The sequence below is a fragment of the Cucumis melo genome, chromosome 5 (genome assembly GCF_025177605.1).
Source record: "Cucumis melo cultivar AY chromosome 5, USDA_Cmelo_AY_1.0, whole genome shotgun sequence".
Classification (NCBI taxonomy): Eukaryota; Viridiplantae; Streptophyta; class Magnoliopsida; order Cucurbitales; family Cucurbitaceae; genus Cucumis; species Cucumis melo.
Window position 1 is genome coordinate 778,125 of NC_066861.1, and position 23,954 is coordinate 802,078.

The 23,954-nt window shown below is 32.7% G+C and overlaps 3 protein-coding genes across 3 annotated transcripts; 2 read left to right on the top strand and 1 right to left on the bottom strand.

The window, feature by feature from the left end:
- The first annotated feature begins 1,406 nt into the window (after positions 1–1,406).
- LOC107991008 (linoleate 13S-lipoxygenase 2-1, chloroplastic-like) lies at positions 1,407–5,671 on the top strand. Its single transcript, XM_051085044.1, has 8 exons — positions 1,407–1,609; positions 1,728–2,008; positions 2,116–2,374; positions 3,248–3,559; positions 3,649–3,734; positions 3,828–4,240; positions 4,344–4,610; positions 4,725–5,671. Exons 1-8 carry the CDS (start codon positions 1,501–1,503, stop codon positions 5,479–5,481), a joined length of 2,484 nt encoding a protein of 827 aa, XP_050941001.1. The 5' UTR covers positions 1,407–1,500; the 3' UTR covers positions 5,482–5,671.
- A 7,140-nt stretch (positions 5,672–12,811) lies between these two features.
- LOC107990336 (lipoxygenase 2, chloroplastic-like) lies at positions 12,812–17,611 on the top strand. The gene is made up of 9 exons (XM_051085043.1): positions 12,812–13,206; positions 13,301–13,660; positions 13,893–14,017; positions 14,105–14,363; positions 15,047–15,367; positions 15,457–15,542; positions 15,647–16,062; positions 16,145–16,411; positions 16,526–17,611. Exons 1-9 carry the CDS (start codon positions 13,098–13,100, stop codon positions 17,280–17,282), a joined length of 2,700 nt encoding a protein of 899 aa, XP_050941000.1. The 5' UTR covers positions 12,812–13,097; the 3' UTR covers positions 17,283–17,611.
- Positions 17,612–19,626: 2,015 nt separating this feature from the next.
- Positions 19,627–23,698, bottom strand: LOC107992326 (linoleate 13S-lipoxygenase 2-1, chloroplastic-like). The gene is made up of 8 exons (XM_051085045.1): positions 23,571–23,698; positions 23,194–23,474; positions 22,816–23,074; positions 21,616–21,927; positions 21,452–21,537; positions 20,946–21,358; positions 20,600–20,866; positions 19,627–20,485 (listed from the first exon to the last, which is right to left on the bottom strand). Exons 1-8 carry the CDS (start codon positions 23,677–23,679, stop codon positions 19,729–19,731), a joined length of 2,484 nt encoding a protein of 827 aa, XP_050941002.1. The 5' UTR covers positions 23,680–23,698; the 3' UTR covers positions 19,627–19,728.
- Positions 23,699–23,954: the final 256 nt, after the last annotated feature.

Below are 23,954 nucleotides of genomic sequence, written 5' to 3' on the forward strand. Positions count from 1 at the left end.
GATTGTTAGGTGGAGAACAAGTGGTTGAATATTCAAAATAATTCTAATTTATATATTTAATACACAATGTTATCCTCTTCTTACTTTTTAATTATTTAATCGATTCAATTCATGTACACCCCAACACGTTTATGCATCGACTTGGGAGTCAAATAAAATATAAGAACGTAATAGATGAGATATTAAAAACAACAAAATAAGAAATTTTTATGAATATAACAATAGAGTCAACTTCTCAATTCATTATGAAAATATCCCTAATGTCAATTTCTATGGAAATATCATCATTTTATTATTTTTAGATTAATAGACATCACGATTATTATATTATATTAGTTTAGTTTAGAAATATCGATATTGAATCTATGGAAACATAGAATATCGACGTGTTAATGAAAATTTAATATTATAAATAATAAGGTAATATGATTGTTTTTCTTAATACTCTACAATATTACTTTATTCTATGTTTAGAGCTTTGATTATAATATTTTTTAGTTGTATTGTTTACTATTTTTTTTGTATTAAAATATTGGTTACTATTTTATATTAAAGCTAAAATATTCTGTACCTCAAATAGAAAATATTACAAAATGATTTTTTAAAAAATATAATAAACCAGCAAAATATTTAATAGAACAATTATGAAAAACGAAACAACACACAGACCTACAATGTAAAATACTAAAATTACCAAATCAACACGTTATAAATTAGTCACACGCGCTCGATACACGATCTCGAGCATACCATGTCTCGAGATGCCCTAGGTGGCTCGAGAAGAAAGACAAAATGTGTAGATATGCACGATCTTGTACTTCATTTTAAATGACAACTTTCAAATTTAAATGATCGTGTAGATTATGATATACGATTTTGGGTCTTAGTTGCATCAAGATGCCCCGAGATGAATAAATATTGCCTTTAATTCATTCAATCTTGGGTATATAATGGCCCGAGATGTCCCAAAATGAAAGAATAGTTATACCTTTATTTTATTCGATCTTGAGCATACATCGTCCCGAGATGCTCTGGGATGAAAAAACTTCTACCTTGATGAGCCATGACTAACAAATCACAAAAGTATATATGTAACTTTTTCTTATTTTGTTGCAAATGTTTTGAGTTTTTGTTAGATTTATGTAAATTATAATTAACTACCTTAACAAATATTTTAATTGTAAATAAATAAAGAAGACATTGTTTTTGTTTTAACTTCTTCGAAAGAGATAAAGTCCAATAATCTAATTAATGGTAAAACGAAGAAATTAGTACTTTATTGAATAAGTTTGGCAAAAGAAAGGGTTTTGTATTGGCTGCTAAAATAATATTAAATAAATAAAATAAAATAAAAAACAAAGAAAGAGAAAATTTGTGTTTTTTCTTTTCTTCTTTGCATTTCCTGACAATTAAATTGAAACTTCAATCTATAAATATGGTAAGAGTTGTTGGTAGTTAAACACCATCACACAAGAAAGATTATTACCACCAGCAGAGGTAATGGCTGCTAACATCATTGCAATTGCTTCTGTGATACCCAAAATCAACGAAAAGTTTCCTTCCGATGATACTCTCTTTCTCCAGTTTGCTAGCTGCGATTTGGACGCAGGTAAAAAAAAAAAAAAAAAGAAGAAGAATGCAATCTTTTTGATGATGACTTTTGTTAATTTTGTTATGTACTATTGTATAGTTTTGATTCATATGTTAAAGTTAATGGATTTCTTCAGATGGACTGCTGAAACCGTTGATCGGAGGTGAGGCAGAATTAATCAAGAATGAATCTACAGAGCAGAAGTACAAATATGTTGCTAAAATTGAAGTTCCCAAAGGTTTTGGAGAAATTGGAGCTGTGATTGTCGAATTGAAAGACGACTCGCCTGAGAAATTTATCGATACTGTTGTTGTTGCAAATCCAACATCTCATAACACAATCACCTTCAGCTGTACCTCATGGGTCCAACCCAAAAATCTCATTCCTGACCAACGCAGGATTTTCTTTTCCACTAAGGTTCGTCGTTGGTTCATATATATATATATATATATTGTTGTGTAATGATGATTATGAGAGACGATTCAAATTAATTAATTGTGTTATATGTAATAATATATGAGCAGTCCTATTTGCCGGAAGAGACGCCAGCAGGGCTGGTGAAGTTGAGAGCAGAGGATCTTGAGAATTTGAGAGGCCAAAAAGAAGATGGAACAGTGGATACGAATCAGCGCAAGGCGTTTGAAAGGATTTACGATTACGATGTGTACAATGACCTTGGAGATCCCGACGTAGACACGAAATGGAAAAGGCCTGTTCTTGGTGGTTCAGTTCAATATCCTTACCCTCGACGTTGTAGAACTGGTCGTCCTGCTACCGTATCAGGTATGAATATACATACATACACTTCTTGTTTCTACGTCATTTTGATTTTTATATTTTTAATATTAGGTAACGGTCCAATTTGATTCCTTAAAAATGAAAATATTGAAACAATTATTTTTTAGAAATTATAAAAAATAACAAATTTGTACGAAAAAAACGAAATTTTAGATTCTATCAATAATAAACATTGATAGAATCCAAAATAACAAGGAACATTGATAGATAATGACTTTGATAGACAAATAATAAACTTTTATGAATGATATTGATAGACAATGATAAAAGTTTATTAGTTTTTATCATTGATAGAATTCAAAATTTTGTTATATCTAAAATTTTGCTATATATTGTAAATATTTTAGTTTTTTTTTTTTTGCTACATTTAAAATGTCTATTATTTTTTCAAAATAACAAGGAACATAGTGAAAAAGAAAAAGTCGAAATTAAATCAGACTAAGATAAATCAAAGTTGAAAAAATAAAAATAAAAAAGTAATATTTTCAAATATAGCAAAATGAATCAAAATATTTACAAAATATTCAGATCTATTACTTAAGTGTCTATTAGTGATATTGATAATGAATGTCTATCTATGTTAATAAAATTTAAAAGTTTTTCTATATTTTATAAATATTTTTAACAATTTTATCATTAACAATAATTCTAAGGGTCAAAATAGTATTTAACTGATGCAACATTTTTTTTGTCCACTCACATTATATATATAAAAGAAAAACTATTTTTTTTTTCTTAAGAATAAGAAATAAGAGTTAGCATTTGATTAACATAAGAAAAAACATGTAGTTAGTTGAAATTAAATAAAATAGTGTTTTTGGGAAGTAATTGATATATGAGTATGATACAATTGGTTAGATCCAAAGTCAGAGCAAAGGAGTGCAGAAAGCTTTTATGTTCCAAGAGATGAAGCATTCTCAGAAGTGAAGCAGAAAATGTTCCCAACAAACCCTGGGAAGAAAGATAAGTTAGGAGCAAAGCCTTTCACCGACTTCACTCAGATTGACTTAATGTTCAGAGATGGCATTGCACCACCATCCAATCCCCATGAAATTCTTCAATTTAACATCATCTCCACACTTAATGCATCAAATCAACCTTCTGTTCAGCCCACTCCTGTTCAACCCGACACACCTGTAATCAAATTCCCACCACCTGAGGCTCTCAAAAGTAAGCTAGCTAGCAACAATACACATGCACATAAACAACTTTCTGTTTTTTCATTTGCCTCATAATAATTAATCCTTGTGTTTCTCCAGGAGACAAGTTCAACTGGCTTAGTGACGGTGAGTTTGCAAGACAAACAATTGCGGGTCTTAATCCCTATTGTATACAGTTGGTCAAGGTGAGTTACATAGACTGACAAACATTTTTAATTTAACCTGCTCTCTATAGAATTTTATGAAAGTATAGCTTAATTTTGTATGAATAAATTCAGAGTTGGCCTTTGAAGAGTGAGCTGGACCCTGAGGAATACGGACCTCAAGAATCGGCATTCACCACGGATTTGGTTCAAAAATTAATAGGAAGTTCCCTCACTGTTGAAGAGGCAATAGCGCAAAAGAAGTTGTTCATATTGGATTACCATGATACTTTGATGCAATATGTAGAGAAAGTAAGAAGCATTAAGCGGACCACACTATATGGATCAAGAACCTTGTTCTTCCTAAACTCTGATGACACTTTGACTCCCTTGGGTATTGAGCTAACTCGGCCACCAATGGCTGGAAAGCCCCAATGGAAACAAGTTTTCTCACCAAGCACTCAAGCCACAAATGCCTGGCTATGGAGGCTTGCTAAAGCCCATGTTCTTGCTCATGATTCTTGTGTTCACCAACTCGTTATTCATTGGTACATACCTCTATATATATTGCTTAGAAAAAAAAAAAAACAATGTTTGGTATCATCCTGTTTGTGGGTATAATTAATTAATTATATATCTACATATATGCAGGCTTAGAACTCACTGTTGCATGGAGCCATATGCAATCGCCTTAAACAGACAACTGAGTACTATGCACCCAATTTATAGATTACTGCATCCTCATTTTCGATTCAATATGCGTATCAACTCAAATGCTCGTGAAATTCTAGTCAATGCCGGAGGCATCATTGAAAGCACATTCTCTGCTGGAGGTTATTCCATGGAATTTAGTTCTTTGGTGTATAAGAGGGAGTGGCAATTTGATACACAAGCACTCCCTGAGGACTTAATTCGCAGGTAATTTATCAAGACGTACAACTTTTGATTTGAAATTAATAAAATTAAATTTGAGCAGTCTTGGCTAGACCAAATATAATTATGCATGCTAATGATAAAATTTAAAATCATTAGGGGAATGGCGGAAAGAGATGCAAGTGCACCACATGGTCTGAAGTTGGCCATCGAAGACTACCCTTTTGCCAACGATGGTTTGATCCTATGGGACGCTTTAGTGGAATGGATATCAGCATATGTGAACCACTATTACCCTGATGAGAAAGCGATAAAGAACGATAAAGAGTTGAAAGCTTGGTGGAAAGAAATCAAGGAAAAGGGACATCCAGATAAAAAGAAGGCAGCAGGATGGCCATCACTAAAAACCCCCCAAGACTTAATTCAGATTGTGTCAACAATAGCATGGGTAGGATGTGGGCACCACACTGCTGTCAACTTCATTCAATATGCACATGCTGGCTATTTTCCAAACCGACCCAGTATTGCAAGGACAAACATGCCCACAGAAGACTTTGACCAAATTCCAGAAGAGTTTATAAACAATCCTGAAAGTGTGATACTTGAAGCCTTCCCTTCAATAGCTCAGGCTTCAACAGTGGCACAAACTATGTTGATATTGTCAGCACATTCTCCGGATGAAGAGTATATTGGGAAGAAGATAGAGCCAGCCTGGGCTGAGGACCCCACGATAGCCAGAGCCTTTGACAAGTTTAAAATGAAGTTGGATAAACTAGAAAAGACAATTGATCAAAGGAATGAGAACAGTGAATTGAAGAACAGGCGTGGAGCTGGGCTTGTGCCTTATGAGGTTCTTAAACCAACTTCAGGTTTTGGGGTCACAGGAAAGGGAGTTCCATACAGTGTTTCCACTTGATCAATCACTTGTCTTCTCTTCTTCGTATTCCTTGTCTTTCAGCCTTAATTTGCTCTTTTGATTTTTATTTGGAAACAATAAGATGTCATTTTCATTTTGTCCTCAGTGTCTTTGCCTCATGAGCATGGTTTTATTAAAATCATTTAAATACCAAGTAATTTATATATCCATTACATTCCATTTTTCTTCACGAATTGGTTTTCAAAGCAAAAGAGAAGATATAGAATAGATTATTGGCCACTGAGAGTCTAAAAATATAGAATACATTCAACTGGTGCATATAATATATATATATATATATATATATATATATATATATATATATATATAGATACCTTATGTTCTCCAAGTTGTTGTGTTGAAGTGTCTAAAAACATAGAAACTTTCTTTTCTTATAACCAAACTCAATTTTGCAAACATAAGCTGAGTAAAAAGGAAGGACGAAATAAGAGGAGAAATTTCCAAAAACAGGAAAACTCTATGGGGCTAAATAGTTTTGGGATCATTTTTTTTAAAAGAAGGTTTTTGGGATAAATGGACTTCGTGAAAATATCCATTATTTCTTCTTTAAGAAGTCATTTGATTGTTGAGATAATTCTCTCTAGATTCTTGGTGTGTACAATTATTGAAACCTTCAAAACGAGGGAAAACTCCTCTACTTATAAAATTTTACTCGCTTAGAAACTTAGTTGGTCCGAACATGAGCATTGGATCTAACCAATTGGATTTAAATTTTAATTGACATTTGAGCCAAATTAAGTATATCTTGGACTTAATTAGATTTTATCTCAAATGTTAATATCAAATTGGACAAAATTATTTTATTTGATTCAAAATTTACAATGAAAACATGTGACAAGATTGTTGGAATTTATCAATTTAATGCATTAAATTTCAATTTAAACACAAATGTCAACTTTTCATTAGTTCTAAATTTAATCCATTGAATGCAATTAAAGACATGGGCACGACTCATTGATAGTATGATTGAGTTTTAACTACAAACTTTTCCCCCCTAAAAGATATATGATCCGAAACTTATTAATTGATTCAAAAATTAAATTTAATTTTAATAAATTATGATAAATTTAATTATATCATTGCTTCAACGTGTTCATTAGGGGTGGACGTGATGGACTGAGAAATCGAGCCAATCGATCAAATCAAAGTTGGTTGGTCAGAGAACGAGAGAGCTCGATCGAGGTCGTCGGTTTCAGAAAGTTTCAAAATTGAAAATTACCAAAATGTATTTCTAAATGTTATTTCAACCGATCGATAAAAAAACGACCAACCGATCAACTGTTCCTTACTTATCGATGTCGAGATCGATTTGAATATTTATAAACCGACTATGATCGATTCGGGATCAATTTTGTTAAGAAACGGACTAAATTCAGGGTAAAAACAAAACAAAACAAAGGAAGTTCATCCTCTCTCTCCAATATTATCTAATTATTCTAAAGTACTAATAATTAATTTAAACTAACAACTAAAGTAATAATTAAATATTAATTATTAAAATATACTAATTATCTAATAATTAATCTCACATTTTATTTATAAATATTTATATTTTACATTTGTGTAATACACCCCAAGTTCTTCTAGAAGTAGGAAAAAAACTAATTAATAAAAATATAAATTGTCATTTGTCATTTAATTTAAAGTTTTAGCCAACCTAAGTTATACGTAATTGAAATGGCATAAATTATAACTATTCATTTCCATATGCAAACTTCCATCCCTTAATCCCACATTATTGTAATTATTGTAAAAGAGAAAAAAGGGGAAAAATTACACTTTCAAGTCATTAATTAAATTTTGAAGAATATATTCCTCCTTTGTACTCTAGTTTTTAAAAAAATATTTTTTTTATTTCTCGTGTTTATAAAAATAGATAAATTTGATATTTAAGTTTTCAAAACAAACCTTTTAAAAAAGGTCCATCGAGTAACTTTAATTTATACTATTATTTTATATAATTATATAACACTCAGAGTGTGTTTGGATTACCTTATACATTTGAAAAAGAAAGAAACCAGTTTAAAATTTTTTGAGATGTTTGATAATTTTTTAAAATGTATTTTTAACAAACGGGATTGGAAAATAATTCAATTTAAAGAAAATACTCCGAACCAAATTTTAATAAAAACAAGTTTTTAAACAAAATCATGTATATATAAACATCTAACCAAATATGCAAGTGTTTTAATTTTAAGTTCATTTTAAAGAAAGTGTTTAGAAGAAAATGTCTTACTTGAAACAATTTTTAAGTGTTTTACTTTCCGGTACCTTATCTCTTTATAAATTAATGAAGTGGATATGATGAGGGCGTTAAGAAGATGTCTACCTAGTAGAGATGTCCGGATCCACCTACTACCCATCCATATCTTGTTAGAAAGACATTTTTTTTTCTGTAGATAATCCAAACACACTCTTAAAATTAGAAAAGTAATTTCTAAAAAATTATATCGTCTCAAACTATTTTCTTTAATTTCAAATATTATACAATTATTTTAAAAATTACTTCTTTAAATTAAAAATTCAAAAACTAAAAAGGTACCTTTTAAAAACTTAGAGATTAAATACACATATATTTTTTTCTATAAATTTAAGGATATACATCCTTAAAATTTAGGGACCAAACACATAGATTATTAAAAACTTAGGACTAAAAACATAATTTTATAGAAAAAAAATTCATAGTTTAAAACTAACAACATGAAAGGAATTGGGTGCCATTAATAAAATTTTATATTCCAAAGTGTGGGGATAATAATTAATGCATTCACATTTAAAGAACAATACAAATCTATGGTAAAATCTATGGGACGATATCACCTCGTACCATGATTTATTTTATTGCTCATCACATCTTTATATTATGATCTAATGAATTTAATATAAGAATTACTTGCCAATCACTAATTGAGAAGACTAATTCAACTTTTAGTTTTTTAATAAGTCAACCTATTAAATTCATTATTTTTAATTTATTAATTTCTATATAGATATATATTTATACTTTTCTAAATTACTTGGAATAACTCAACCTAACCTGAACCAACTCGAAGTTATTATTAATTTGAAAAATATACGCTTTTCACTTACGATATAATTGTATATACATATATTTATTTTCATAATTTTTTAATTATTTATTCTCCGTCGATTCTTAAAAATATATATTTTTTAAGAAAATTTTCTTTATATAACTTGAGATCGAGTTATTAATCATAATTTAATATATTAAAATAATTAAACAAAGTTTTAAGGTTTTTTTCAAAAACAATACAAAGATACAAACTATTTACAATATTTTATGGTAAAAAACCACTAAAGCAAAAGTTCATAACGCTTGTTTTTGTTGTAAAGTGTAAATAATTTATCCATTTCGTTAATGTTTACAATTTTCCTAAAGTTTTTATATATCTAACATTAATAGCTCGAATAATCCATACCAATCCAACTCATATATTTCGTGGTTGAGTTAGGTCGATGGTTAATTAATTTTTTTTAATATGAATTATTTGGAAAGATGTTAATAAAATTATTATAGTGTATGTTTGATAAATATATAAAGACATTTATGTATGGTGTGAAATGACTGACACTTCTAGCTGCACAATTTTTTTCCAAAAGAAAATTAGACCATAAGTACTAATTTAAATAAGTATTAACTTTTTTTTTTTTTTTTAATGATTATTTCAAAATTTGCCAATTCACCAACTAAATTTTAATTATATATATATATATATATATACACGTATATTGATAGGTAGAAGTTTGACCAATGGGCACAAATAAAGAATTGAAATACTATGTCAAAACTTCATAAAATTCAACAAAAATAAATTATATATATGGCCAATCAATGTCATTTATCTCTAACATATTATCAAATTGATGTATAATTGAAGGAAGACATGATTAATTGAGCTTTAGAGATTAATTTTTTAAACAATAGTTACGTTTGGAACTTCTTCAAGTTAGAATATGTTCGTTATCCTCCCCATCATAGTATTTTTGTTAGATAATCATAATTTGGAATTTGAATAATAACAATAAAAAGATTGTTTGGGAAAAACACATTACACAAACTTTTGATTCTTACTAGCATTACTATTGTTATAGATAGAACCTAAAATGCTAGGTTAACTTCTTTTTTTTTGAAAAAAGATACGTTGGGTCAGTAGGTGCACCCGGGCATCTCCACTAGGTGGACACCCCCTTAGCACCATCATCATACCCGCTTCATTAAGATATAACAAATACAATACACGGAAGCAGGATGGCCCAAAAAAGGCTTGAGAACAGCCCCATAAGGACAAAGTACAAGCAGAGAGAAAGTGTTTTGGCTTTGGAGGTCTATGAGGCTTTGATCAGGCTGTTGGAGAGCTTTTTTAACCGAGGCCACTGTGTATAAGCCATTAGAGTTTAGGGTCCACGCTGGAGAGTCTTTTCCATTTTCGCAAAAGCTTGCATTTAGGGAGTTTTTTAACTCAGCCCACAGAGGATATTCCCACTCTCTTAACTGTCTTCTTGGATTTAGATCCCAATCCATCAAGGTATTATTCCACATGTCTCTTATTGAGCTGTCCTTATTTGTAGATAGAGCAAATAATCTGGGGTAGTGCAAAGACAGAGGACTATTTTGATGCCAGTGACTATGCCAAAAGGAGAAGCTTCTGCCATTTTTAATTTTCCAGGAAACATGTCTTTGAAACCACTCCACGCCTTTGCAAATGGAAAACCATGGGGAACGGCTGCTGCTATGATTGCAAACACAAGGAATGTCCCCTTTGGATAGGCTCCTATATTTTGCATTTATTATTTTCTTCCATAGGGGGGAATCTTCATGGATGTATCTCCAGAGCCATTTTGTTAGAAGAGCAAAGTTTGTGTCTTTCAGTCGACTTATGCCCAGCCCTCCTCTCTCTTTTGGAGAAGTAATCTTCGCCCAATTAACTAGGTGTAGTTTATGGGTCTCTGGTGGGTTCTTCCATAAGAAATTTCTCCAGGTTTTTTCAATGTTTTTGCAGGCTGATACAGGGGCTTTGAAGATTGATAGCTGATAAGTAGGAAGGCTAGCCAAAGAAGATTTAATCAGAGTAATTTTACCTCCTTTAGATAACATAGAATATTTCCAGCTGGCAAGTTTTTTGTTTATCTTTTCTTCAACATTCTTCCAGAAAGTCTTTGTGGTTTGTTTACCTCCGAGAGGAACTCCAAGGTAGTTGATTGGAAGAAATTTTGTAGAAATTCCCCATTGTGAAGCTATCTGTTCAGTTCTTGCAGCATCAACATTTATAGGAGAAATGGTGGATTTATTTAGATTGATACTCAGCCCCGATGCAAGCTGGAAGAGGTTGATGATATTCTTTAAATTTTGAATTGAGTGCTCATCATCTTCTACAAAAAGCAGAATATCATCTGCAAAGAGTAAGTGTGTCAGATTTATGTTGCCTTCCATTTTCACCCCTTTGATTTTTTCACCCACAGAGTTCAGCAGCCTGCTTATATAATCCATTGCTAGGACAAAAATAAAAGGGGAGATAGGGTCTCCTTGTCTTATGCCACGGGAAGGTTGAATTTTGCCTCTAGGTCTGCCATTGATGATAATAGAGTACTGCACACTGCTAATACAAGCTCTTATCCACCTCCTCCATCTGAAGGGGTACCCCTTTTTCATAAGCATGAAATCAATGAATCTCCAGTTCAGTTTGTCAAATGCTTTTTCAATATCCAGCTTTATAACAAAGCCTTGAATTTTTTTAACTCTCCAATAGTCGATGGCTTCATTTGCAACTAAGATAGCATCTATGATTTGTCTGCCTTTTACAAAGGCCATTTGATTCTCTGCCACTGTGGATGGAAGAGTTTCTTTTAGTCTTTCCGCAATGACTTTGGCAATAAGTTTGTAAATGGAGGTCGTTAAACTTATAGGTCTGTAATCCGCAGGCTCCGCACACTTTTCCTTTTTGGCAATTAGAGCAATATTTGTGATGTTTACTGCTTTGTTAATGATACAGTTTGAGTGGAAGTCTCTGAATATGTTGAGAATTTCTTCCTTGAGGTCAGACCAAGTTGATTTATAGAATTCCATGGTAAAGCCATCTGGACCCGGGCTTTTATTGTTTGAGAAAGCAGTAAGGGCTGCATGAATTTCCTCCTCCGTGAAACAAGAGCATAAATTTTGTGCTTGGGTGGTTGATATAGGAGACCAACTAAGATTATCAATAAGCCAAGGGCTTTCCTCTCCACCCCCTTTGTAAATGTCTTCAAAGTGATCTAAGAAGGCTTTTGCAATGCTTTCATTTGTTGAACAGGGAACACCATCCACAGATTTAATATTTGATATAATGCTTCTTCTTTGTCTGGCAGTGCAGATTTTGTGGAAGAAAGATGTATTTTCATCTCCTTCAGTGATCCACAACCTCTTGCTTTTTTGGTACCATATTTGAGCTTCTTTGAATCCGGACATAAGGACATCAGCTTTTAATCTAGTCCTTCGGAGGCTAAGCTCTTCAGATAAGTTTCCTTCAGCTTCTAATCTGTCTATGTTGTCGATTTCTTTTATCCAAGCATTTTGGTTAACTTCTTAGGAAGAGGGTTTTCTAAATATAGAAAAATTGACATACTCTTTACACTCTAGAGAACAAAACTACTAAAAGACAAAATTAATTACACTTTGTTTTTTCATGAGTTGACTAAGCTTAAATAAAATAGAAATAATTCGATGAATCTATAATCATGTTATAATTGAAGAAATAACTCAAAAGCCTAAATTAATTACACCATTAAATAATTGTATCGATCGTTTTTGTATCTCTAACGACAAACGACTCGCCCTTTAACCTAATCGATCGGTTCGTATTTGTATCTTTCATTGACTCTCTCTTAGTACTTGACCCACAAAATTAAAGCTGGGTAATTTGGTTGGATGCTTTTGGTTTTATTGTGGCAACTAAGGCAATATTTTAAGAAATCTATAAAATATTTTTGCTAAAAGAAATCAATATTTCCAACAATAATTAGATCAAATAATTAAATATTTATAACGTATTCATTCAAATAGTAATTCAAATCCTAAGCATCAATGATGAATCAATGATAGCTACGTCAAGATGATAATACAAACCATAGTAATGACAAAATTGTGATGGTTGGGTTATTCTAAATAATAATAATAAAATGTTTTATGGCGTCGACTTTAGAGTCAACTCAACAAAATTATTTCTTTTTTGTATTTTTATATTTCCTCTGTTTTCAGATTTATAAATTAGACTATTTTTATATATAAAATTTTTAAAATTATAAGAACAATATGGTTCTCGTTAATGTCATCTTCATAATTGTTGTACTAAAACAAAATTGAAGAGTGTTCGAAGATATGTCATCTTAATACATATTTTTAAAGTTGTTGTAGATAAAGACGATACATTTTTCTTCAATACTTTAGAAGAAGATTCATACTATCATATTATATTAAGAAAAGAGAGAATGAATTTTTGTTTTTAAGTTCAACTTTCAATCGATCTAATGTATAAATATGGTTGGAATTGTTTGTAACTAGACACCCTCTATCACACAAGAAATATTCCAAGTTCCAAAAGATGGGGGTTAGCAAAATTGCAAGTGTTGATGTGATACCAAAGATCAATGAACAGTTTCCTTCCGACGATACCCTCTTTCTTAAGTTTGCTAGCTCCGATTTGGATAGCGGTAAGCATGTTTGATGATGATGAGTACTATTATTTATTTTTTACTTTTGTAACATTCATATGTGAATGTTGTGTTTGAATTAATATACACACAGATGGGAAAGAAAAGGCATTGATCGAAGGTGTGGCAAAAATACATAAGAAATCAGATCAGAAGTACAACTACGTCGCCAAAATTGAAGTTCCAGAAGGTTTTGGAGAGATTGGAGCTGTGATTGTCGAACTGAAAGAAAACTCGACTGAGAGATTCATCGATACTATTTTTATTAAGAATCTGGGCGGATCCACGATTGAGCCAGGAGAGACGGATGGCCTGTCTGGAATGATTAGGCGTATATATACATATTTAGTTGTTCTGTTTGCTATAATAAGACTTGTTCTTGAATCAGTGACGAGGTGCATAAAATCGTTGTTTCGTGCCCCCCCAGTACAGCAGGGTTCAACGACAACAGGAGGTGCTTTTTTCTATATATTCTATTACATTTGCTTAGATAGTATTTTTAGTTTTTGAAATATAGAGCAACTAGATCCGAATTTAATTTATTCAATAATATTATATTTATATGAATGATATATATTACATTACAAATTTAGATTCTGAATTTCTAAAAGTGTGTCAAATACATATATTTGATTTTGAAGCATGTTCTAAATTTCTGTTTTGTATTTTAAATTTTGCTGATGAAGCTTTGGGTTCGCCACTGAATGCAAACTGCTCAACATCTGAAACCCCAGTTACGTTCAGCTGTAATTCATGGATCCAACCCAAAAATCTTATTCCTGACCAACGAAGGATCTTCTTTTCCACTAAGGTTGTTGGTTGATATTGTTGATAAATGATGAAATGATCGATTCAAATTAATATCATTGTCCTACTAACAATTGAATATCGACGGCAGTCCTATTTGCCGGGAAAAACACCAGCCGGACTGTTGAAGCTGAGAAAAGAAGACCTTGCAAATCTAAGAGGTGAAAAGGCAGATGGAACAACAGATAAGAATGAGCGTAAGGCATTTGAAAGAATTTATGATTATGACGTCTACAATGACCTCGGAGATCCCGACATAGACCCGGAATGGACAAGGCCTGTTCTTGGTGGTTCAGATGAGTATCCTTACCCTCGACGTTGCAGAACCGGTCGTCCTCATACTACGTTGGGTATATTAATTTCCTAACCTTCTTATTTCTACACACTTTAATTCAAACATTTTTTTATAGTTCTTAAAAGATTCTAAACATATAATTGGTTGGTTCATTCTCCTAACCTTTTATGGAATGGAAAAGCAACACATATCTTTTTATCAATCATGACACACGTCACATCGGTCCATAAATTATAGTTGAACAATTTTAATTGCAAAACCAAAACCATGGATGCTTCTTGGGTTGCACCAATATTCAACACAGTTTATCATGTGTCAAAACTCTTCCTTCTTCAATAGTAACATCCAAGATCCACCAAAATATTACTCACATATAATATGATTTGTGTGAAAATGATGTTAAAGTAAGTCGCCAAATCTCTTAATTAGAAAAAGAAAAGAGAAAAAAAGAATCAATTCAAGTTGCCAAAATTGACCACACATTATGACGTTACGTTGTTAATTCTTAAATCATGTTTATTTTAAAATGCAGGGAATCTAAAAATGGAAGTAAAGTTTTTGTTTGATTTGACTTTTAATTAGTTTTAAGTTTCTGTAAATCAATCCTACAAAAAGAATTTTTTTTGTTATAATCTGTTGTTATAAATAGTCCGAAAATAAGCAAAATGTAGAAATCTTAAAGAAAAGACGCATAACACATATATAATTAATTAAGTTACTTTTGATACAATTGGTTAGATCGAAGTTCAGAAAAAAGAGTCGAGGGAGACTTTTACGTTCCAAGAGACGAAGCATTCTCAGAGGTGAAACAGAAAATGTTCCCACCGAACGCAGGAAAGAAAAATAAGTTGGGAACCAACCCTTTTCCCAACTTCACTGAAGTTGACTTAATGTTCAGAGATGGCATTGAAATCCCTCCCTCTTCTCACGACATTCTTAAATTTAATATAATCGCCACACTTAATTCATCAGATCAACCCGCCCCACCTTCTGTTCAGCCAGATATCATTCAACCGGACAGCACCAAACTTAAATTCCCTCCACCTGAGGCTCTCAAGAGTGAGTAGAGATATTTTTGTATTAAGGAGTACTTGTTTTTACATCACAATCATTGATTTTTAATTTGATTATATTTTAATTGTTTCCAGGAGACAAGTTTCTTTGGCTGAGTGATGGTGAATTTGCAAGACAAACACTTGCTGGTCTCAACCCTTATTGTATACAGTTGGTCAAGGTGAGTGACACTTTTGAAAAGTTATGCCAATCATAATTAATAATATGCAATAGTATCCATCTCTAATAAAAGTCAGCTTCTTTTTGTCATAATATTTTATTCAGAGTTGGCCTTTGAAGAGCGAGCTTAACCCTGAGGATTATGGACCTCAAGAATCTGGATTTACCACTGAACTAGTTCAAAAGTTAATAGGAATTTCCATCACAGTTGAAGAGGCAATAGCGCAAAAGAAATTGTTTGTATTGGATTACCATGATATTTTAATGCAATATGTAGAGAAAGTAAGAAGCATTAGGTGGACGACACTATATGGATCAAGGACATTGTTCTTCCTAAACTCAGACGATACTTTGGAGCCCTTGGCGATCGAGCTGACTCGACCACCAATGGATGGAAAGCCCCAATGGAAAAAAGTTTACACACCAAGCATTGATCATGCCACAGATATCTGGCTGTGGAGACTGGCTAAAGCCCATGTTCTTGCTCATGATTCTTGTGTTCACCAACTCGTTGTTCACTGGTACGTAGATTTATCTATATGTCTATCTATTCATATATACAAATTAGTTTTGAAAAATCAATTCAATATTTTATATATGCAGGCTTAGAACTCATTGTTGCATGGAGCCATATGCAATTGCCTTAAACAGACAATTGAGCACTATGCACCCAATCTATAGATTATTGCATCCTCATTTTCGATTTAATATGCGTATTAACGCAAATGCTCGTGAAATTCTAATCAATGCTGGAGGCATTATTGAGAGCACATTCTCTGCTAGAGGTTATTGCATGGAATTTAGTTCTTTGGTGTACAAAAAAGAGTGGCAATTTGACACACAAGCACTCCCAGAGGACTTAATTCGCAGGTAATTAATGAAGGAAACTTTTGATTTGAAATTAATAAAATTAAATTTGAGCAGTCTAGCTAGACCAAATTATGCATGCTAATGATTATTAGTGATAAAATTTAAAATTATTAGGGGAATGGCAGAAAGAGATGATAAGGCACCACATGGTCTTAAGTTGGCCATCAAAGACTACCCTTTCGCCAATGATGGTCTAATTCTATGGGAGGCCCTGGTGGAATGGATGACAGAGTATGTGAACCATTATTACCCAGACGACAAAGCGATAAAGAATGACAAAGAATTGGAAGCTTGGTGGAATGAAATCAAGGAAAAGGGGCATCCAGATAAAAAGAATGAAGCAGGATGGCCTACACTAGAAACCCCCAAAGACCTTATTCAGATTGTATCAACAATAGCGTGGGTAGGATGTGGGCACCACTCTGCCGTCAACTTCATTCAATACGCACATGCAGGCTATTTTCCTAGCAGACCCAGTATTGCAAGGATCAACATGCCTACAGAGGACTTTGACATAATTCCAGAAAAGTTTATAAACAATCCTGAAAGTGTGATGCTTGAAGCCTTCCCTTCAATAGCTCAGGCTTCTACAGTGGCACAAACTATGTTGATACTGTCTGCCCACTCTCCAGATGAGGAGTATATTGGGAAGAAGATAGAGCCAGCCTGGGCTGAGGACCCCATGATAGCGAAAGCCTTTGACAAGTTTAAAATGAAGTTGGATAAACTAGAAAAGACCATTGACCAAAGGAATGAGAACAGTGAGTTGAAGAATAGGCGTGGAGTTGGACTTGTGCCTTATGAAGTTCTTAAACCAACTTCAGGTTTTGGGGTTACAGGAAAGGGAGTCCCCTATAGTGTTTCCACTTGAACCATATATGATCCTCTCTCCTCTTCCAGCCTTTTGCCTTTCGTTTGGAATAATAAGAATGCAATGCAATTTGTTGTTGTTTCTCTTTTGTCTCATGGCATGGTTTTAATTAGTAAAACCACTATGTTAGATTTCTAATATTTTTATTTCATCATCCTTATTTTTGTTAGTTTTTGTGATATGGCCACAATTTGGAATGCTATTGTTGCTTTGTAAGAAAAAAATAAAATTAAAGGAAAAAAAAAGTACATTTTTTAGTAGTTAATTAATATTTAAATATTTCTATTTTTCATTCTTATTAAATAAAATTACATCACACATTATTATTTTCCTTTATCTATATATTTAAACTTCCTTTCCAACCAAACTATTTGTTTCTTGGAAATTAAATCACTCTCTCCTCTTTTCTCTCCTCTCCTGTCTCTTTTCCATTATCGTCCCCTATAGAGCAACTTTTCACACTGGTTTTCTATAACTTCAATCTTTAACTATATAATTTCTAAATGTGTGGGTACGATCATTGATTAACTTTGATCCCTCTCTAAAAAAAACCTTTGATCCCATCCAATAGACCAATTGACTTCGATTTGGTCGACCGACTCGGTTCTCAGTCCATCATGCCCACCCCTAATGAACACGTTAAAATAATGACATAATTAAATTTATCATAACTTACCAAGATTAAATTTTTGAGTCAATAAGTAACTTTCAGATCATATATTTTTTTTAGGGAAAAAAGTTTGTAGTTAAAACTCTAATCATACTATAAATGAGTGGTGCCCACGTCTTTAGTTGCAGCCAATTGATTAAATTTAGAACTAATTAAAAGTTGACATTTGTGTTTAAATTGAAATATAATACATTATATTAAATTGATAAATTCCAACAATATTGTCAACATGTTTTCGTTGTAAATGTTGAATCAAATAAAATAATTTTGTCAAATTTGATATTAACACATTAGAGATAAAATCTAATTTAGTCCAACAATAGCTCAAATGTCAATTAAGATTCAAATCCCATTGGTTGGATCCAATGGCCATGTTCATGGACCCAACTAAGTCTCTTAGCAAGTAAAATTTTATAACTACAGGAGTTTTTCCTTTTGAAGGTTTCAACAATTGGGAGATAAAAAAATAAAAATAGTAGCTAAAAAACTATCAAAAATTGTTTGTACCCATCCTAAATCACCAAAAACATCTATAAAATTGAGTTCCAGTTGAATATTTTAAGTTTATGAAGTTGTTGTGAAATGATAGAAAATAAATGTGTTTTTTTTTTCTGAAAAAGAATACATGGGTCAGCGAATGCACTCGAGTATCTCCACTAGGTGGACACCCCTTCATCATTCCCGCTTTATTAACAAAGGAAGAATTGTTACCGAGCAGAGAATACAACAAAAAGGGCTAGAGAGCAACCAAAAGAGACCCAAAATCAAGCAAATGCAGTAATGTTTAGTGCAATAGAGGTAGCATCATAATCAGAAAACAACTTTGATCTAGTACTCCATAAGCCAATGAGAGTAGCAATGTCTTCTTGAATCTCTGCTTCCTTTCTCTCTTTGTTTTTAAAAGTTATGTCGATCCTTTCCAGCCAGATGATCCAAAGAGAAATCACCACCGTATTAAACAGGATGACCTTTTTTCTATTTTTCTGCTTGGAACGGCTAATATGTTTGCAAAGGGAAGCCGTACTTGTATAGGTGTTCTGCCAGTTTAGAAGGAGAGAAACCTTAGACCATATGTATTTGGCAACAAAGCAAGTAGTGAAAAGATGGTCGAAGTCTTCGGAGTGCTTTTTACATAGGATACGCCAGCTAGGGTTGAGATTCCACTTAGGAAGTCTGTGTTGAAGCTTATACGCCCTATTAATGCATTCATGTATAATGGACCAGAGGAAAAACTTGCCCTTTTTTTTTTCTGGGATCGTGGACTTCCACATATTTTTAAAGCTTCCAAAAGTGAGCAGTTCAACACGACCCCAATATCTTATGTTCTCCAACTGATGCACATATATTTTTTTTTGGGATCATAAGATATATATTCTTTGGATGAGCAGTTCAACGTGGCTTCTACCGAAAAGAAAGTTTCTACATTTTTAGGCACTTCAACCCAACAACTTGGAGAACATAAGATATATATATATATATATATATATATATATATATATATATGCATCAGTTGAATGTATTCTATATTTTTAGACTCGGTGGCCAATAATCTATTCTATATCTTCTCTTTTGCTTTAAAAATCAATTTGTGAAGAAAAATGGAATGTAATGGATATATAAATTACTTGGTATTCAAATTATTTTGATAAAACCATGATCATGAGGCAAAGACACTGAGGACAAAATGAAAATTACATCTTATTATTCCCAAATCAAAATCAAAAGAGCAAAAGGCTGAAAGACAAGGAATACGAAGAAGAGAAAGCAAGTGACTGATCAAGTGGAAACACTGTATGGAACTCCCTTTCCTGTGACCCCATAATCTGAAGTTGGTTTAAGAACCTCATAAGGCACAAGCCCAGCTCCATGCCTATTCTTCAATTCACTGTTCTCATTCCTTTTATCAATTGTCTTTTCTAGTTTATTCAACCTCATTTTAAACTTTTCAAAGGCTCTGGCTATCGTGGGGTCCTCAGCCCAGGCTGGCTCTATCTTCTTCCCAATATACTCCTCATCGGGAGAATGTGCTGATAGTATTAACATAGTTTGTGCCACTGTAGAAGCTTGAGCTATTGAAGGGAAGGCTTCAAGTATCACACTTTCAGGATTGTCTATAAACTCTTCTGGAATTTGGTCAAAGTCCTCTGTGGGCATGTTTGTCCTTGCAATACTGGGTCGGCTTGGAAAATAGCCAGCATGTGCATATTGAATGAAGTTGACAGCGGAGTGGTGCCCACATCCTACCCATGCTATTGTTGACACAATCTGAATTAGGTCTTTCGGGGTTTTTAGTGAGGGCCATCCTGCTGCCTTCTTTTTATCTGGATGTCCCTTTTCCTTAATTTCTTCCCACCAAGCTATCAACTCTTTATCGTTTTTTATCGCATTCTCATCTGGGTAATAGTGGTTCACATATGCTGACATCCATTCTACTAGGGCGTCCCATAGGATCAAACCATCGTTGGCGAAAGGGTAGTCTTCGATGGCCAACTTCAGACCATGTGGTGCACTTGCATCTCTTTCCGCCATTCCCCTAATGATTTTAAATTTTATCATTAGCATGCATAATTATATTTGGTCTAGCCAAGATTGCTCAAATTTAATTTTATTAGTTTCAAATCAAAAGTTGTACGTCTTGATAAATTACCTGCGAATTAAGTCCTCAGGGAGTGCTTGTGTGTCAAATTGCCACTCCCTCTTATACACCAAAGAACTAAATTCCATAGAATAACCTCCAGCAGAGAATGTGCTTTCAATGATGCCTCCGGCATTGATTAGAATTTCACGAGCATTTGAGTTGATACGCATATTGAATCGGAAATGAGGATGCAGTAATCTATAGATTGGGTGCATAGTACTCAGTTGTCTGTTTAAGGCGATTGCATATGGCTCCATGCAACAGTGAGTTCTAAGCCTGCATATATATATTGAATTGATTTTTCAAAACTAATTTGTATAGATGAATAGGTAGATATATAGATAAATGTACGTACCAATGAACAACGAGTTGGTGAACACAAGAATCATGGGCAAGAACATGGGCTTTAGCAAGTCTCCACAGCCAGGCATCTGTGGCTTGAGTGCTTGGTGAGAAAACTTGTTTCCATTGGGGCTTTCCAGCCTTTGGTGGTCGAGTTAGCTCAATACCCAAGGGAGTTAAAGTGTCATCAGAGTTTAGGAAGAACAAGGTTCTTGATCCATATAGTGTGGTCCGCTTAATGCTTCTTACTTTCTCTACATATTGCATCAAAGTATCATGGTAATCCAATATGAACAACTTCTTTTGCGCTATTGCCTCTTCAACAGTGAGGGAACTTCCTATTAATTTTTGAACCAAATCCGTGGTGAATGCCGATTCTTGAGGTCCGTATTCCTCAGGGTCCAGCTCACTCTTCAAAGGCCAACTCTGAATTTATTCATACAAAATTAAGCTATAAATTCATAAAATTCTATAGAGAGCAGGTTAAATTAAAAATGTTTGTCAGTCTATGTCACTCACCTTAACCAACTGTATACAATAGGGATTAAGACCCGCAAGTGTTTGTCGTGCAAACTCACCGTCACTAAGCCAGTTGAACTTGTCTCCTGGAAAAACACAAGGATTAATAATTGTGAGGCAAATGAAAAGACAGAAAGTTGTTTATGTGTATGTTGCTAACTTACTTTTGAGAGCCTCAGGTGGCGGGAATTTGATTACAGGGGTGTCAGGTTGAACAGGAGTGGGCTGAACAGAAGATTGATTTGATGCATTAAGTGTGGAGATGATGTTAAATTGAAGAATTTCATGGGGATTGGATGGTGGTGCAATGCCATCTCTGAACATTAAGTCAATTTGAGTGAAGTCGGTGAAAGGCTTTGCTCCCAACTTATCTTTCTTCCCAGGGTTTGTTGGGAACATTTTCTGCTTCACTTCTGAAAATGCTTCATCTCTTGGAACATAAAAGCTTTCTGCACTCCTTTGCTCTGACTTTGGATCTAACCAATTGTATCATACTCATACATCAATTACTTCCCAAAAACACTATTATATTTAATTTCAACTAACTATATGTTTTTTCTTATGTTAATCAAATGCTAACTCTTACTTCTTATTCTTTAAAAAGAAAAAATTAGTTTCTTTTTTTATATATAATGTGAGTGGACAAAAAAATGTTGCATTAGTTTAAATACTATTTTCACACCTACATTTTTCTTAGAATTTTTGCAAATGGTTGAAAATATTTATAAAATATAGAAAAAACTTTCGTATTTTATTAACATTACACACTAATGTATGAATGTGTATCTATGTTTATCAATATCACTAATAGACATTTAAGTAATAAATCTGAATATTTTGTAAATATTTTAGTTCATTTTGCTATATTTGAAAATACTATTTTTTTTTTCAACTTTGATTAATCTTGGTTTGATTTAATTTCAACTTTTTCTTTTTCATTATGTTCCTTGTTATTTTGAAAAAATAATGGACATTTTAAATATAGCAACATAAACTAAAATATTTACAATATATAGCAAAATTTTGAATTCTTTCAATGATAGAAACTAATAAATTTCTACCATTGTCTAGCAATGTTATTAGTAGAAACATATAACCGTCTATCAAAGTCATTATCTATTAAGGTTCCTTGTTATTTTGGATTACATCACATTGTCTATTAATGTGTATTATTGATAGGATATGAAATTTCTTTATATATATTTTGCAAATAATTTGTCAAATTTGCTATTTTTATAATTTCTAAAAAATAATTCTTTCAATATTTTTAGTTTTAAGGAATCAAATTTGAGAGTTACAAAATATTAAAAATATAAAAATCAAAATGACGTAGAAACAAGAAGTGTATGTATGTATATTCATACCTGATACGGTAGCAGGACGACCAGTTCTACAACGTCGAGGGTAAGGATATTGAACTGAACCACCAAGAACAGGCCTTTTCCATTTCGTGTCTACGTCGGGATCTCCAAGGTCATTGTACACATCGTAATCGTAAATCCTTTCAAACGCCTTACGCTCATTCGTATCCACTGTTCCATCTTCTTTTTGACCTCTCAAATTCGCAAGATCCTCTGCTCTCAAATTCACCAGCCCTGCTGGCGTCTCTTCGGGCAAATAGGACTGCTCATATATCATTACATATAACACAATTAATTAATTTGAATCATCTCTCATAATTAGCATTACACAACAATATATATATATAACAATATATATATATATATGAACCAACGACGAACCTTAGTGGAAAAGAAAATCCTGCGTTGGTTAGGAATGAGATTTTTGGGTTGGACCCATGAGGTACAGCTGAAGGTGATTGTGTTATGAGATGTTGGATTTGCAACAACAACAGTATTGATAAATTTCTCAGGCGAGCCGTCTTTCAATTCGACAATCACAGCTCCAATTTCTCCAAAACCTTTTGGAACTTCAATTTTAACAACATATTTGTACTTCTGCTCCGTAGATTCATTCTTGATTAATTGTGCCTCACCTCCGATCATTGGTTTTAGCTGTCCATCTGAAGAAATCCATTAACTTTAACATATGAATCAAAACTATACAATACATAACAAATTAACAAAAGATTGCATTCTTTTTCTTCGTTTTTCTTTACCTGCGTCCAAATCGCAGCTAGCAAACAGGAAAAAGAGAGAATCATCAGAAGGAAACTTTTCGTTGATTTTGGGTATCACAGAAGCAAATGCAATGATGTTAGCAGCCATTAGCTCTGGTGGTGTAATAATCTTTCTTGTGTGATGGTGTTTAACTACCAACAACTCTTACCATATTTATAGATTGAAGTTTCAATTTAATTGTCAGGAAATGCAAAGAAGAAAAGAAAAAACACCAATTTTCTCTTTCGTTTTCTTTTTTCATTTATTTAATATTATTTTAGTAGCCAATAAAAAAACCTTTCTTCTGCCAAACTTATTCTCTTCCGAGGTAATTATAATTGATAGCAATTTTTAAAATAATTACTAAGTATGTAGCAATATTT